General features: G+C 44.2%; 1 protein-coding gene across 4 annotated transcripts in view; it reads left to right on the forward strand.

The window, feature by feature from the left end:
• Positions 1-15,369, forward strand: part of EIF2B3 (eukaryotic translation initiation factor 2B subunit gamma) — a 137,802-nt gene that overhangs the window by 110,711 nt on the left and 11,722 nt on the right. For all 4 annotated transcript variants that reach the window (XM_001152272.7, XM_009456253.4, XM_054666414.2 and 1 more), the window contains exons 9-10: positions 2,243-2,320; positions 3,111-3,259. In XM_001152272.7, coding sequence (XP_001152272.1) covers positions 2,243-2,320; positions 3,111-3,259 — 227 coding nt within the window. The remainder of the gene's footprint in view (positions 1-2,242; positions 2,321-3,110; positions 3,260-15,369) is intronic.

A 15,369-nucleotide genomic window follows, 5' to 3' on the forward strand; every position in this document is an offset into this window, starting at 1 on the left:
GAAGGTGAAGGAGCAGAGTATAGAGTGGCCAGATGGCAAAGCCTCAGGAAAGGAATGACTTTGAAAGAGAATTGTCTGCAAACAGCATTAATGAGGAGTCTCTTGCTAGCCCCTCCTTTTAACCTTGAAGTTTGTGAGATATGGGGAACAAATAGCTTCCACTGAAGGAGAAGCAGTGTCCTCAAAGATAAGCCAGGCCTTAATGAAGGCAGGGGGTGGAGAGGGGGACAGTAAAGAGGCTGAAGGTATAAAGGAACTCTGTATTGTATAGTAGGCCCAGGAGGAAGGTTTTGGGAGGGAGGAATAATAAGACTAGGAAAAGGAAATGCAGAGCAGTAAAGGGTTTAGATGAGAATAAGAAAAGAGTCCGGGCACGGTGTCTTATGCCTGTAATCCTAGCAATTTGGGAGGCCGAGGCAGGTGGATCGCTTGAGCCCAGGAGTTCGAGACCAGCCTGGGCAACATGGCAAAATCCTGTCTCTACAAAAATACTACAAAAATTAGCCAGGTATGGTGGCATGTGGCTGTAGTCCCAGTTACTTGGAAGGCTGAGGTGGGAGGATCACCTGAGCCTGGAATGCAGAGGTTGCAGTGAGCTGAGATTGCACCACCGCACTCCAGCCTAAGCCTAAGCAACAGAGTGAGACTCTGTATTAAAAAAAAAAAAAAAGAGGATAGGAAAAGATAAATAATTGAGGGAACTACATTGGGGTGGCATTCAAGGATAACAGAGGTGAGATAATGAAAAGATTAGTTATTGACATTGCTCCTGGTAGAACCCTGTGAAAATATAATTGCAGGTGTAGACCAGGGTGGCAGTGGAGCACAGAATAATATAAAAGAAATTGTTGAAAATTGGGATTGAGGCCGGGCACAGTGGCTCACGCCTGTAATCCCAGCACTTTGGGAGGCTGAGACAGGTGGATCGCCTGAGGTCAGGAGTTCGAGACCAGGCTGGCCAACATGGTGAAACCCTGTCTCTACTAAAAATACAAAAATTAGCCAAGCATGGTGGCATGCACCTGTAATCCCAGCTTCTCAGGAGGCTGAGGCAGGAGAATTGCTTGAACCTGGGAGGTGGAGGTTGCAGTAAGCTGAGATTGTGCCACTGCACTCCAGCCTGGGCAACAGAGTGAGACTCTGTCTCAAAAAAAAGAAAAAGAAAATTGGGATTGACTCCTGAAGAAAACCTGGCTCAGGAATCTGTAGGACCCACACCAGATAAAACCTCAGGTGAGCCTCAACCTGGATTGGTTACAGATCCAAGGGAGTCCCAAGCCAGAGAGCTTAGGAGAAATCATAGCTAGTCCCACGTTTACCCGTGACTAGCGTCTTTCAGGCTGGTCTGGAAAGATGTTCATGGATAACCTGAGTGGGAAGACTTGTCCAGATCACAGGTGTACCGCTGTGTCCACATCATGAAAGAGGGGCCCTGCTCTCGAGTGAGCATGCTGGGAAAAGTATCCTTTGAAGTGCCAACAGGGGCTATGCAGCAGACAGGCCTGAAGGGCCTTGGGTGGAGTATGGAAGAAGAGAACCTAGGGCTGGGGACTCGGAATTAGCTTTCACATTCCAGTGTAGCCGTGCTGACAAGGCCTCCGTCAGCTAGTGTGGCTGCCACGCACAGTGCTCTGACCAGCATTCTGTCTATGCTGGAGAATCATAGACAGGCGCACTACCTGTGCCTTCCTAATAGACTGGTAACCAAAGCCCCCCATACCTCTAACCTTTCCAGGTTTCTCACACTGGAGAGGGAATAGTGTGAACTTCCCCTTCATGTTTTCTTTTGGCTGGGGGATAGATGCCTTCTCAGGGTCTGTCCTTGATTTCGAATTTGTCTAAAATGGATCTCATCCTCACCTCATGCATGGTCACAGTGGTCCAGGAGGTGACCAGGAACCCAGGATGCTTATGATCAGGATTTGGGGTGTTCCTTGACCTGATCAGGCCTCCTTTCCCAAGAGGTGGTATGTGGGTATCTCAAAGACTGGTCTCAGTGCCTCCCAGCCAAGGGACGTGGCATTACTTTCAAGGAGGAGCATTCAAAGCTAAGAGACTGACAATAAGGCCATCTAGAAGCTGCTGCATAAATAATCTTGGTCCTAGGGGGAATGCAGCAGCCTCCTGCTCTCCCTCACTCAGACAGGAAGCTATGGCTGAGAACTCCCCGTATCTCTGATTGAGCACTGGGTTCTACCTAAGGTGTTTTTTGATCTTTAGTGACCAAATCTCTGTCCTTAAGGTGCCCAAATTGCTGTCTGCTCTCTGTCCAGAAGAACCACCAGTCCATTCGTCAGCCCAGATTGTCAGCAAACACCTGGTAAGTGCTAGTGTGGCCAGGATGGGCATGAGATGTTCTTTGGGAGCATCGAGACTTGTTTTTGAGAAGCCGGATTGAGGCCTTTAAGTCCTGAACCTCGTCAGCCCCAGGGAAATCACAGTGGGTTCTGAGAATAAAATCTCACTCAACAAGACTGCCTGGGCAAGTGATGACCTTGTAAGGAAGGGTCCATTATAGTGTTGGGACTCAGACACAGGAGCTCTCAATCTCAGCCTGAAAGACTCTAGTCATGGGTAAATGTGGGACTACCTATGATTCTCATAAGCTCTCTGGCTTGGGACTCCCTTGGATCTGTAACCAATCCAGGTAGAGGCTCACCTGAGGTTTTATCTGGTGTGGGTCCTACAGATTCCTGAGCCAGGTTTTCTTCAGGAGTCAATCCCAATTTTCTTTTTCTTTTTTTTGAGACAGAGTCTCACTCTGTTGCCCAGGCTGGAGTGCAGTGGCACAATCTGTCCCCCTTCTAACTCTGATTTGAGCACACTCTTTAAGAGAGCACATCTGTATACACAAGTGCATGAGTGTGTATATGTGTCTGTTGTTTTATTCTGTTTTCTTGGCAAGGGAGGAGGGCCCATGCTTCAAATAGGGTTGAGTTGGTCTCAGAGGTGTTGTATGACCTTGTGGCCCTGAGAAATACTGATGATGGTCCCTCTTGCTGAAGTGTCTCTATGGAAACATCCCATTAGATCCCAGCTTGAGGGATCTGGAGGGTGGTTTGCAGTTGGTTGAGATGGGTGGACAGAGTTTTATATTTTGCCTTTTACAGGTTGGAGTTGACAGCCTCATCGGGCCAGAGACACAGATTGGAGAGAAGTCATCCATTAAGCGCTCAGTCATTGGCTCATCCTGTCTCATAAAAGATAGAGTGACTATTACCAATTGCCTTCTCATGAACTCAGTCACTGTGGAGGAAGGGTATGTTTCCCCATGTACCCACTTGAGGCAAAGATAATGGAAAAATGCCTTCAAAATTCTGAAGGAAAGTTAATTTTAACCTAAAATTGTATACCCAGGCAAAGTGCTAATCAAGAGGGCAATAGAATAAAAACATTTTCAGATATCAAAAGTCTCAAAAACTTTACTAGGAAATTTATTCCTCTAAAATGGAAAATAAACCAAACAGAGAAAGATCAGAAACAAGAGATTCAACTCAGAAAAAGGGCAAAAAGAATCCATGGGATAACAGTGAACAGAGATAAGAATGACAGCTCTAAATGGGGCATAAAGGGATTAGTTAATCCAAAGTGGAACAAAACCAAAGAATCCAGGAAAGATTTATTCAGCAAGATGCAACTGATAAAATACCAGATACATACAAACATTTGAAAGTCGATTTAGGCAACTGGCTAAAAGTTTGAAGTTGAATTGGGGATAACATAGAAAAAACAACACTATTTAACAAAAACAAGACTGTTATTAACTCTGGGAAAATGAAGAAGTTGTACAAGTTGAATATCCCTAATCCAAAAACCCAAAATCAAATGCTCCAAAATCCGAAACTTTTGAGCACTAACTTGACACTCAAAGGAAATTCTCACTGGAACATTTGAGAGTTCAGATTTTTGGGTTAGGGATGCTGAAACGGTAAGTATAATGCAAATATTCAAAAAAATTTTTAAATATCCAAAATCTAAAACACTTCTGGCCCGGCACAGTGGCTCACGCCTGCAATCCCAGCATTTTGGGAGGCTGAGGCAGGTGCATCACCTGAGGTCAGGAGTTCGAGATTAGCCTGGCCAACATGGTGTAACCCCATCTCTACTAAAAATACAAAAAAAAAAAAATTAGCCAGGTGTGGTGGTGTGCACCTGTAGTCCCAGCTACTTAGGAGGCTGAGGCAGGAGAATGGCTTGAACCCAGGAGGCAGAGGTTGCAGTGAGCTGAGATCGCACCACTGCACTCCAGCCTGGGTGACAGAGCAAGACTCCGTCTCAAAAAAATAAATAAATAAAAAATAAAACACTTCTGGTCCCAAGTATTTCAGATAAGGGATACACAACCTGTATAAGAAATGAAAAGACCATAGTTTGCTATGGATCAGCTACAAAATAGAATTTACATAGTCATAATAAACCTGACTACTGGCCAAAGTTATGCTATAACTCTATTGAAAGGATGAAAGATGGAAAGGGAAATGGGGGTAAGGGAAAAAGGAGAGCTAAATTCTCATTTTTCTTTGTAGAAAGTCAATTGATAATGCCTAAAGCTGAAAAGTAAAGAACTAGTAATACAATTATGTTAATACCTAGAGGCATGGAAGTAATACCAAATTACTCAGCAGAAAGAATTAAAAGAGTTGCCTCTGGGAAGAGGGAAATGAGGAATAGGGGTTGCAGGGGACTGCTGATTTTCATAACAAAATCTTCAGAAGTATTTGCTTTAAACTACTAATATCAGTTGGCCAAAAATATCCAGAGTTTTGTGGTACGCTGCTACCAGTGGTATGCTGATAAATTGTTGACAACCAGCCCTCCAAAGGAAAAAATAAGCGACATAATTCGAAACATTTGCTAATTTCTGTGGTGTAAATTATTCCACTATAGCCAATGATATCACCTAACGCTGAGTTGAGAAGAGATGCTAATAATTGCCTCTCCCAAGCTAAAACAAGCCAGCTTCAGCACACCACTAATAGAGACCCATCTCAAGCATTTCACTGATATATCAGATACTAACAGACCCACTCTCTGATTAAGATTGTGCCAGGCAGTGAAAGAAACAAAACGACATAAGTCTTAATCTCTTCCCTCAAGGAATTTATACTCTGTGCAGTAAGAAGTGATAGGTGCTATGGTAGAGATCTGTAAGGTCAGAAGGGAGGAAAGGGTCAGGAAAGGCTTAAGGAAATGACCCTTGAGCTGAATCTTGGAAAATGAGTAGAGCCACTTGAGCTGGAGAAAGGAGTGGTTTTGGGGGTAGTGTTTTTTTGTTTTTTTTCAAGACAGGGTTTCCCTCTGTTGCCCAGGCTGGAGTACAGTGGCATGATCACAGCTCACTACAACCTCAAACTCCTGAGCTCCAACAGTCCTCCTGCCTCAGCTTCTCAGGTAGCTAGGACTACAGGCGCACACCACCAGGCCCAGCTAATTTTTTAAAAAAATTTTATAGAGATGGGGATTTTACTATGTTGCCCAGGCTGGTCTTGAACTCCTGGCCTCAAGCAGTCCTCCCACCTCAGCCTCCCAAAGTGCTGGGATTACAGGCATGAGCCACTGCACCTGGCCAGAGGTATTCTAGATACATAAAAAGTGAAGTGGCCAGCCACAGTGGCTCATATCCATAGTCCCGGCACTTTGGAAGATCGAGGTGGGCAGATTACTTGAGCCCAGGAGTTTGAGACCAGCCTGGGCAACATGATGAAACCACATCTCTACAAAAACTACAAAAATTAGCCAGGAGTGGTGGCATACATCAGTAGTCTCAGCTACTCAGAAGGCTGAGGTGGGAGGACCGACTGAGTCTGGTATGTCAAGGCTGCAGTGAGCCAAGATTGTGCTACTACACTGCAGCCTGGGTAACAGAGTGAGAGCCTGCCTTAAAATACATACATATACAAGAATTAGTTGAGCATGGTGGTGTGCACCTGTAACCTCTGAGGTGGGAGGATCTACTGAGCCCAGGAAGTGGAGGTTGCAGCGAGCAATGATCATGCCACTGCTCTCCAGCCTAGGTGACAGAGTGAGACCCTATCTCAAAAAAAAAAAAAAAAAAAAGATTGTGAAGTATGAAAGAGCATATCTTATTCCAGAAACATCTCCCTATTTTGATCTTAGCTCAAATGTCACCTCTTCAGAGGAACCCTCCCCAACTACCCTATAGGAAATAATCTGTCCCACTAACCGCCATCACATCAACCTGTTTCATTTCCTTCATAACACCATCACTATCTAGTCTTATCTTTACTTGTCTCTCACAAGTAAAACATTAGTTTCAGAATGTAAGTGCCTTATCTCTCTTGTTCACTTTTATATCCTGAGGGCCTACAGGAACTCAATAAATATTTGTTATATGAAAGAATGACAAACAATTCACCATGACCAGAATATAAATCAGAGAGGGATGGATACAAGAGACAAGGCTATACATGCAGATGGACAAGGGCCAAGTAATGGATTGTTCCCTGAGGAGTTTGATAGGTAATGGTAATTTAAGAGCTTAAAGCAAAAGAGCAGCATGATTAAATTAGCATTTCAGGAAGATTATTTGGGCTATATTAGGAAGGTTGGCCTGAAGAGGGTAAACATGGAGGCAGGAAGGCCATTGAAATAATTCTGGTAAAATAGAAGAGGTCCTAAACTAAGGCAATAAATAGCAGTAGAGATGGAGAAGACAGACAATAAGGTGATTAAAAACTATAAAACATGTGTCTGCCTAGATATATGAGGTCAAAGAGAAATTAAGGAAAAAAACAGATTTGTTGCTTGAGCAATAAGATTTCTGGTGTGCTATTCAAGATAGAAATTAGTAGAGGAAGAGCAAGATTGGCAGGCTGGGAGATGGGAAGAGTATAAATTCCATCTGGGACAAATTGAATGCATGGTGACGTACAGGAGGCCTTGATCTACAGGGCTGGAGCTTAGGAAAGAAGCTGTGCTTGAGGTACGAATTTGGAAGTGGCAGGCACAGAAGTGGTAACTGAAGGCTGGGTGTGGTGGCTCATGCCTGTAGTCCCAGCACTTTGGGAGGGTGAGGTGGGTGGATGAGCCCAGGAGTTCGAGACCAGCCTGGGCAACATGGCGAAACCCCATCTCTACCAAAAATACAAAAATTAGCTGGGCGTGGTGGCACACACCTGTAATACCAGCTACTCGGGAGGCTAAGGCAGGAGGGTCACTTGAACCCTGGAGGCAGAGGTTGCAGTGAGCCAAGATTGCACCACTGCACTCCAGCCTGGGTGACAGAGTGAGACTCTTTCTCAAAAAAAAAAAAAAAAAAAAAAAAAAACCTGAGAACTGATAACTGAAGCCTTGGGAGTAGAGTAGATGAAATCACCCAAGGAGAGTGTGTGACATGAAAAGAAAAGAAACCAAACAAAACCTTGGGGATTGGGAACTAACAGCAAGCAATTGTAGACATAAGAAAAGGAATCTAAGGAGACTGACAAGGAATGAGCAAGAAAGGGACATGTGGGGTAAGGGAGAGGAGAGTTGACAGATGAAGCCCAGGTTTCCAGTTACGGAAAGAGTGGATGGTGGTGCACTCACTGAGATGAGGAAGGAGGGACATATTTGTGGGAGACAAGGTCTGTGTAGGGCACAAGAGGTTGGAAGTGCCTGTAGGGCATCAGGTATGTTGAGATGTCTGGTATTCAGTTTGTGGTTAGAGCTTAGGAAAAGAGGTCAGACCCAGAGATAAAGTCTTTGTCTCTTTCCCAAATCATTCGTGTGATATTCTCTCTCTCTCTCTTTTTTGAGATGGGGTCTCTCTTTGTCCCCTGGGCTGGAGTGCAGTGATGCTATCATGGCTTACCGCAGCCTCAACACCCTGGGCTTAGGTGATCCGCTCACCTCAGCCTCCTGAGTAGCTGGGACCACAGGCATGTGCCACTATATTTTTAGTAGAGACGAGGTCTCACTATGTTGCCCAGGCTTGAATTCCTGAGTGCCTCCTAAAGTGCTGAGATTACAGGCATGAGCCACTACACCACCATATTGTGGTGTTCTCCAACTTATTTTTCCTGTCTTCATCATTCTTCGTCTTCTATATTTACCCTTCCCCCATTGTTCTTATGAATTAGAACATAAGCTTTGAGTCAGACTGCCAAACTGAATCCTAGGTCTGTCACTTATTAGTCTCTTAAAGAATTGGCCAAATTAGCCAGGCGTGGTGGCTCGCGCCTATAGTCCCAGCTACTCAGGAGGCTGAGGCACAAGAATCGCTTGAACCCGGCAGGCAGAGATTGCAGTGAGCTGAAATCACACCACTGCACTCCAGCCTGGGTGACAGAGCGAGACTCCATCTCAAAAAAAAAAAAAAAAAAAAAAAATGGCCTTACCTATTTGTGCCTGATTTTCTCATTATAAAATGGGGGTAAAACTGAACTACCTTGTAGGTTTATTGGGAGTACTAAATTAGTTAGTAAATATAAAGCTTTTTTTTTTCCGAGATGGTCTCACTCTGTCACCAAGGCTGGAGTGCAATGGCGTGATCTCAGCTCGCTGCAACCTCCGCCTCCCAAGTTCAAGCGATTCTCCTGCCTCAAACTCCCGAGTAGTTGGGATTATAGGTGCGCACCCCCACACCCTGGTAGTTTTTGTGTTTTTAGTAGAGACAGGGTTTCACCACGTTGGCCAGGTTAGTTACGAACTCCTGACCTCAAGTGATCTGCCTGTCTCAGCCTCCCAAAGTGCTGGGATTACAGGCATGAGCCACCATGCCCGGCCATATAAAGCATTTAGGATAGTTAGTTGCTATTTTTATTTATTTATTATTGTTGTTGTTATTATATTACTACTTTATCCCATTTCACAAGGATGGCATGTTGCCAACATTGTCTTTCTAAAGAATATCTCTGATCACATCTTTGTTCTATTAAAAACCTTTTGAAAGCTCCCTCTTACCTTTAGAAGAAATTGGAACTTCATGATTTCTCATGGTCTGGCTCCAGCACTGAGTCTGGAATGCTAGTGTGAGATGAGGCCTTAGAAGTCATCCAGCTGAACTCCTGAATTTTTATAGATGAATAAATGTAGCATTCCAGACATTTTTCTTGTTGCACCCCTGCTACGCCATGTCCTCTTCCAGACTCCTGGATAAGACTGACAGACATCACCATTCTCTTAAACCAGAACTACACTTGCCTTCATCCATTTGATCACCTGGTTCCAGGTTACTCATGAGCTTTGTAGCTTCCATTCTCTCAGACCTTCCAAGGAAGACAATGGCATAATTTTCCCCATATGCTCTAATTAGCAACCTTTCCCTGCCCTTCTGTGGGTGGGCAGGGCCGGGCACAGTGGGTCACACCTGCAACCTGTAATCCCAGCACTTTGGGAGGCTGAGGCGGGCAGATTGCCTGAGCTCAGGAGTTCAAGACAGTCTGGGTAACATGGCAAAATCCTGTCTCAAAAAAAAAAAAAAAATCCAGTGTTAGTGTTAGTGTCCTAATTGATATGAAGAGACTTGGCGAGGAAACCATGGCTCCCTAAGACACTACAGCTTTCTTTTTTTTTTTTTTTTTTTTTTGAGACAGAGTCTCATTCTGTCACCCAGGTTGGAGTACAGTGGCGCAATCTCAGCTCACCGCAAGCTGCGCCTCCCAGGTTCACACCATTCTCCTGCCTCAGCCTCCTGAGTAGCTGGGACTACAGGTGCCCGCCACCACGCCCAGCTAATTTTTTGTATTTTTAGTAGAGACGGGGTTTCACCATATTAGCCAGGATGGTCTCAATTTCCTGATCTTGTGATCCGCTCGCCTCGGCCCCCCAAAGTACTGGGATTACAGGCTTGAGCCATTGCGCCCGGCCAACACTACAGCTTTCTATGTGAGAAAAGAAGTTCAGAGAAAAGGCCTAGCATATCTCATAGTCATTTGCTGTCTTGGAGGAGACAAGTTTTCATTCTGTCACCCAGGCTAGAGTGCAGTGGCGCAATCATGACTTACTGCAGCCTCAACCTCCTGGGCTCAAGTGATTTTCCCACTTCAGCCTCCCAAGTAGCTGGGACTATGGGCGTGTGCCACTACACAGCAAATTTTTTTTTTTTTTTTTTTTAGAGACAGAATCTCTGTGTTGCCTAGGCTGGCTACTTCTTTTTTTTTTTAAATAAAAAAGTTGAGGTAAAGCTATAGACAGCCCACACAAGGCTAATGACTGGGAGGGCCATTAGCAATTACCCAATCCTGCGAATGAGTTCCTGCTGATAAGATCAGACATCCTACATCCCATATGAACTTTTCCCCATTATTTTGGGGTCACTTAATTTTAATTACTTACGGCAAACCTGGGAAAGGTAATTAAATTGCAGTCAAGTGAGACTTGATTACCCTGCTGCTATTATGTCTTGGCTAAGTGGCAGGGTAGGAGCATAAAATTGTTCAGAAGGGAGTTTCTCATATTCGTTATGCGCTTGTCTCTGCCAGCAGTGGTGGGCTGCTGAGGCTTGAAAGCTTGCTGAGGCTTTCTGGACACCTGCCCAAGGTCTTCAGGGCTTGAGGGATGCTAATAGGACCACCTTGGAGAAGGTGTAGGCGAGACTATTCAGAGAAAGCTCCTGCCCATCTTTCTCATGTTCTGGCATTTTATATGACAGCTGATGCTCAGGAATCCACAATGTAGTAAACACTTCATTGTCAAAGCTTGAGTGTCAGCCCTGTATTCTACATGTTTGGTCCCCTGGTCCCAAGCAACCTCTCCTGCATTTCCCCCTAATCTAAGGCACATGACCCAAGCAGCAGTCTAGAGTAGCATCTTCACATGCTGACAGGCTAGAAAGCCAGGTTCTCACCTAGGTTTTCCATGCTTTTTGCAGTTAGCAAGTGTAGCCCTCAGAGCCAGGTAAGAAATTACTACTTCTTATCATTACCCTGAGTGTACCCTTCACCTGCACTCAACTGACTGACTGCCCTGCCCACTGGGTTCCTTACATTCCTACTTCCCTTTATTTCTAACATTCACTTTGCCTGAGTTGCCTCTCTTTGGAGCTCTTTCCTGTAAAAATCCTACCCATCTTGCAAGATCCAATGCATATTCCAACTCTTCCATGCAGCTTTCTTAAGATGTCATAGCCAGCCAGGCATGGTGGCTCACGCCTGTAATCCCAACACTTTGGGAGGCCAAGGCGGGCCAATCACCTGAGGTCAGGAGTTCGAGACCATCCTGGCCAACGTGGTGAAACCCCGTCTCTACTAAAAATACAAAAATTAGCTGGGCGTGGTGGTGCGTGCCTGTAATTCTAGCTACTCAGGAGGCTGAGGCAGGAGAATCGCTTAAACCGGGGAGGCAGAGGTTGCGGTGAGCCGAGATTGCACTATTGGACTCCGGACTGGATGACAGAGCGAGACTCCATCTAAAAAAAAAAAAAAAAATTGTCATAGCCATAAACTATTTCCCCCACCTCTGTGCTCCCTATGCACCCATAACACTTTATTCATGCTCACATGGTACTGTGGCACTTACTGCATCTTTCTTCTCTCTTCAACTAGACTATAAATGCCTTCAATATAGATTTTTTTTTTTTTTTTTGAGACAGAATCTCATTCTGTCACCCCAGCTGGAGTGCAATGGCACAATCTCAGCTAACTGCAACCTCCACCTGCCAGGTTTAAGCAGTTCTCCTGCCTCAGCCTCCCGAGTAGCTGGGACTACAGGCACGCGCTACCATGCCCAGCTAATTGTTTGTATTTTTAGTAGAGATGGGGTTTCTCCATGCTGGCCAGGCTGGTCTCAAATTCCTGACCTCATTAGCCGCCCACCTCCAGCCTCCCAAAGTGCTGAGATTACAGGCGTGAGCCACCGTGCCTGGCTAAATATAGAAATATTTTTATATGGCTTCATATCCCCTAACTTCTTAATACTGCACTTTTTACGTAGTAGATATCTTATAAGCATTTACTAAATGAAAAATGGAGATCTCTGATTTAACCCCTCTACTATAACTGGCTAAATATCTGTTAAGAGATCCCTCTCTGCTTCTAGAAAAAAATATTGTACATGATTATAGAGAGGGAGAAAAAAATAAATAAATAAAATTTTTAAAAGTTGGTACCAATGATGGCCAGGCTCAGTGGCTCATGCCTGTAATCTCAGCATTTTGGGAAGCTGAGGCGGGTAGATCACCTGATCAGGAGTTCGAGACCAGCCTGACCAACATGGAGAAACCCCATACAAAATTACTCGGGCGTGGTGGTGCATGCCTGTAATCCCAGCTACTTGGTTGGCTGAGGCAGGAGAATCACTTGAACCCCGGATGGTGGAGGTTGCAGTGAGCCCAGTTCGCGCCATTGCACTCCAGCCTGAGCAACAAGAGCAAAACTCCATCTTGGAAAAAAAAAAAGTTGGTACCAATGTTACAAATACAGAAGAAAATTTGTGGATGAGTGCTTCATTCCTTAAAGCTCACCAAATTGAAAAAACAAAACCACAGAAGGAAGCTTTATCTATAATAAAATGAAATAACCTACACATACCTATGCACAGACTACAGAATATCTGCCAGATACAGTGAAATTTAGATTAAATCCAAAGAGAACACCAAGATTCAACATAGAATAAGGAATGGGAACATGGGTGAACCAAAGAAAAGACATCAAACATCCTTTTTTCAAAATACCAAGGCATGCAGAACTGAAAGAAAAACATCAGGCCACATAGAAGGGAGAAAATCAGGCTGGCTTCACACATTTCTTTTTTTTTTTTTTTTTAAGATGGAGTCTCGCTCTGTTGCCCAGGCTGGAGTGCGGTGACAATTTCAGCTCACTGCAACCTCCACCTCCCAGGTTCAAGCAATTCTCCTGCCTCAGCCTCCCAAGTAGCTGGGATTATAGGCGTGCGCCACCACACCCAGCTAATTTTTGTATTTTTAGTAGAGACAGGGTTTCACCATGTTGGATCAGGCTGGTCTCGAACTCTTGACCTCAAGTGATCCCCCTGCCTTGGCCTCCCAAAGTGCTGGGATTACAGGTGTAAGCCGCCACGCCCAGCCTGGCTTCAGACTTTTCTATGATAACATTTCAGGCCAGAAGACAGTGAAACAACATTTAGAGAATTTAGAAGGGAAACATTTGTGACCTAAGAATCTTATAACCTTCCATATTTCATCCCTACAAGGAAAGAAAACACAAAAGAATCCTGTAGCCAGTTATGGTTGCTATGTAAAAGCATCAGAAGTATTCCAGGGCTCAGGACCTGTGTCACCCATGAACCCTCTGGAAAACTCTACCTGAAGACATAATATAGCCAAGGAAGAAATGAAAATGGATAGTTTAAGGTATAAAAGTGAATCCTCTTAAATATAAGTCCAATTAGAGGTAATTAGAGTTGCAGAAAAGTACATAATTGTTAAAAGAATTCTTTTTGGAGACAGAGTCTCGCTGTGTCACCCAGGCTGGAGTGCAATGGCATGATCTTGGCTCATTGCAACCTCTGCCTCCTGGGTTCAAGCTATCCTCCCACCTCAGCCTTCCGAGTAGCTGGGACTACAGGCACACACCATCACGCCAGGCTAATTTTTGTATTTTTAGTAGACGGGGTTTGCTATGTTGGCCAGGCTGGTCTTGAACTCCTGACCACAGGTGATCCACCCGCCTCAGCCTCCCAAAATGCTGGGATTACAGGCATGAGCCACCGAGCCCAGCACTTCTGTCATACTCTTAAAAACACCAAATTATGACACTTTGGGAAGATCCCCTGGATTAAAGGGGCTCCTAATGGCTTTTGGTTCATTCCCTACCTTTGAACCATTTGCACTAAACCCATCTTAGATGAAGAATTCTGCAGCTTAACTCTTTAAGGCTGTTACATCTTTGCTTTGATTTCCCCTAAACTCCCTAGCCTCTGCTTAGGGAATATACGGACTTAGATTTCTTAGGAGGGAGCCATTTCTCACCACAAAATCTTATATAGTGAAGGGGGGCATACAGAACTAAAAGGAGGAAATTTTCAGCCTGCTCACTGGAGTCAGTACCTTTTAATCTAGAGGACCCAAGAGCAAGAGTGACCAGAAACAGGGAAAAGGTAAGATCATTTCTTCAAGTATTATATATATCATTACCTGAATTAACCTGGATAAATCACAAATATGATGTTGAAGAGGGGAAAGCAAGTTGCAGAAGGATACACAGAATGGTTACATGTATGTACAATTCTAAAACATTAAAAATATTGTATGTTTAATATATGTAGTAAAAATACTTAGGAACAAGAAACACCACAGTCAAATAATGGATACCCTGGTGGAAGAAGGAAGGAAATGGGATGAAAGAAAGATGCTTAGCAAGTTGGATTGTTTGTTTCTTAAGCTGTTTGGTGGATACACAGGTGTTCTTTATATTATTCTCTAGGTTTTTTCCTATACTTAAAATATTTCATTAAAAATAATACATGGTTGCCAGATGCAGTGGCTCACACATGTAATCCCAACACTTTGAAGGCTGAGACAGAAGGATCACTTGAGGCCAGGAGTTTGAGACCAGCCTGGGCAACGTAGCAAAATTCCATCTCTACCAAAAAGAATTGTTTTAAATTATAAATAATAAAAAATAACTTTTAATAAAAATAACACGTGATTCTTTCTCTAGAGAGATACTTGGACCAGCTTAGAAGGGCTTAGGTTTGGAGGCTCCCAGTACCTAGAGAGATATGGGTGACTCAGCCATAATCTTTCGGCCAAAGTGTTGAGTTGGCCTAAAGCAGACCTCAGTCACATGCCTAGAAAAGCTACACATATCTTCAGTTTCATTCTCTTTTCTTCCCCCAGGGTCATGAGTAGTTTAGAAAGCCTGTCAACTCATCAAAAAAGAAAAGAACCTCCCCATCAGAGTTACTGAGAAGTTTCATGGCTCTTTGCCGAATATTCTCTAAGTCAATATCTGAGGCAGGAGCCCGTGATACAGTGGAGTGTCACCTTAGGCCTGTGCACATTGCCTAACATCTGTGAGTCTTAATTTTCTCTGTAAAAATTGGAATAAATACCACCATCCCTGCAGGTTTGCTGAAAGGATTCAGTTATAAAATGAGTGTAGGTTGGGTGCAGTGGCTCACGCCTGTAATCCCAACACTTTGGGAGGCTGAGGCGGGTAGATCATGAGGTCAGGCATTCGAGACCAGCCTGGTCAACATAGTGAAACCCCATCTCTACTAAAAGTACAAAAATTAGCCAGGCATGATGGCAGATGCCTGTAATTCCAGCTACTTGGGAGGCTGAGGCAGGAGACTCTCAGTGAGCCGAGATCGCGCCACTGGATCGCGCCACTGCACTCCAGTCCAGGCGACAGTGTGAGACTCCATCTCAAAAAATAATAATAATAAATAAAGTGAGTGTAAAGTGCTTTATATAATGACTGAGATGTATTAGACGTTAGATATATG

This window comes from Pan troglodytes, chromosome 1, assembly GCF_028858775.2.
Source record: "Pan troglodytes isolate AG18354 chromosome 1, NHGRI_mPanTro3-v2.0_pri, whole genome shotgun sequence".
NCBI lineage: Eukaryota > Metazoa > Chordata > Mammalia > Primates > Hominidae > Pan > Pan troglodytes.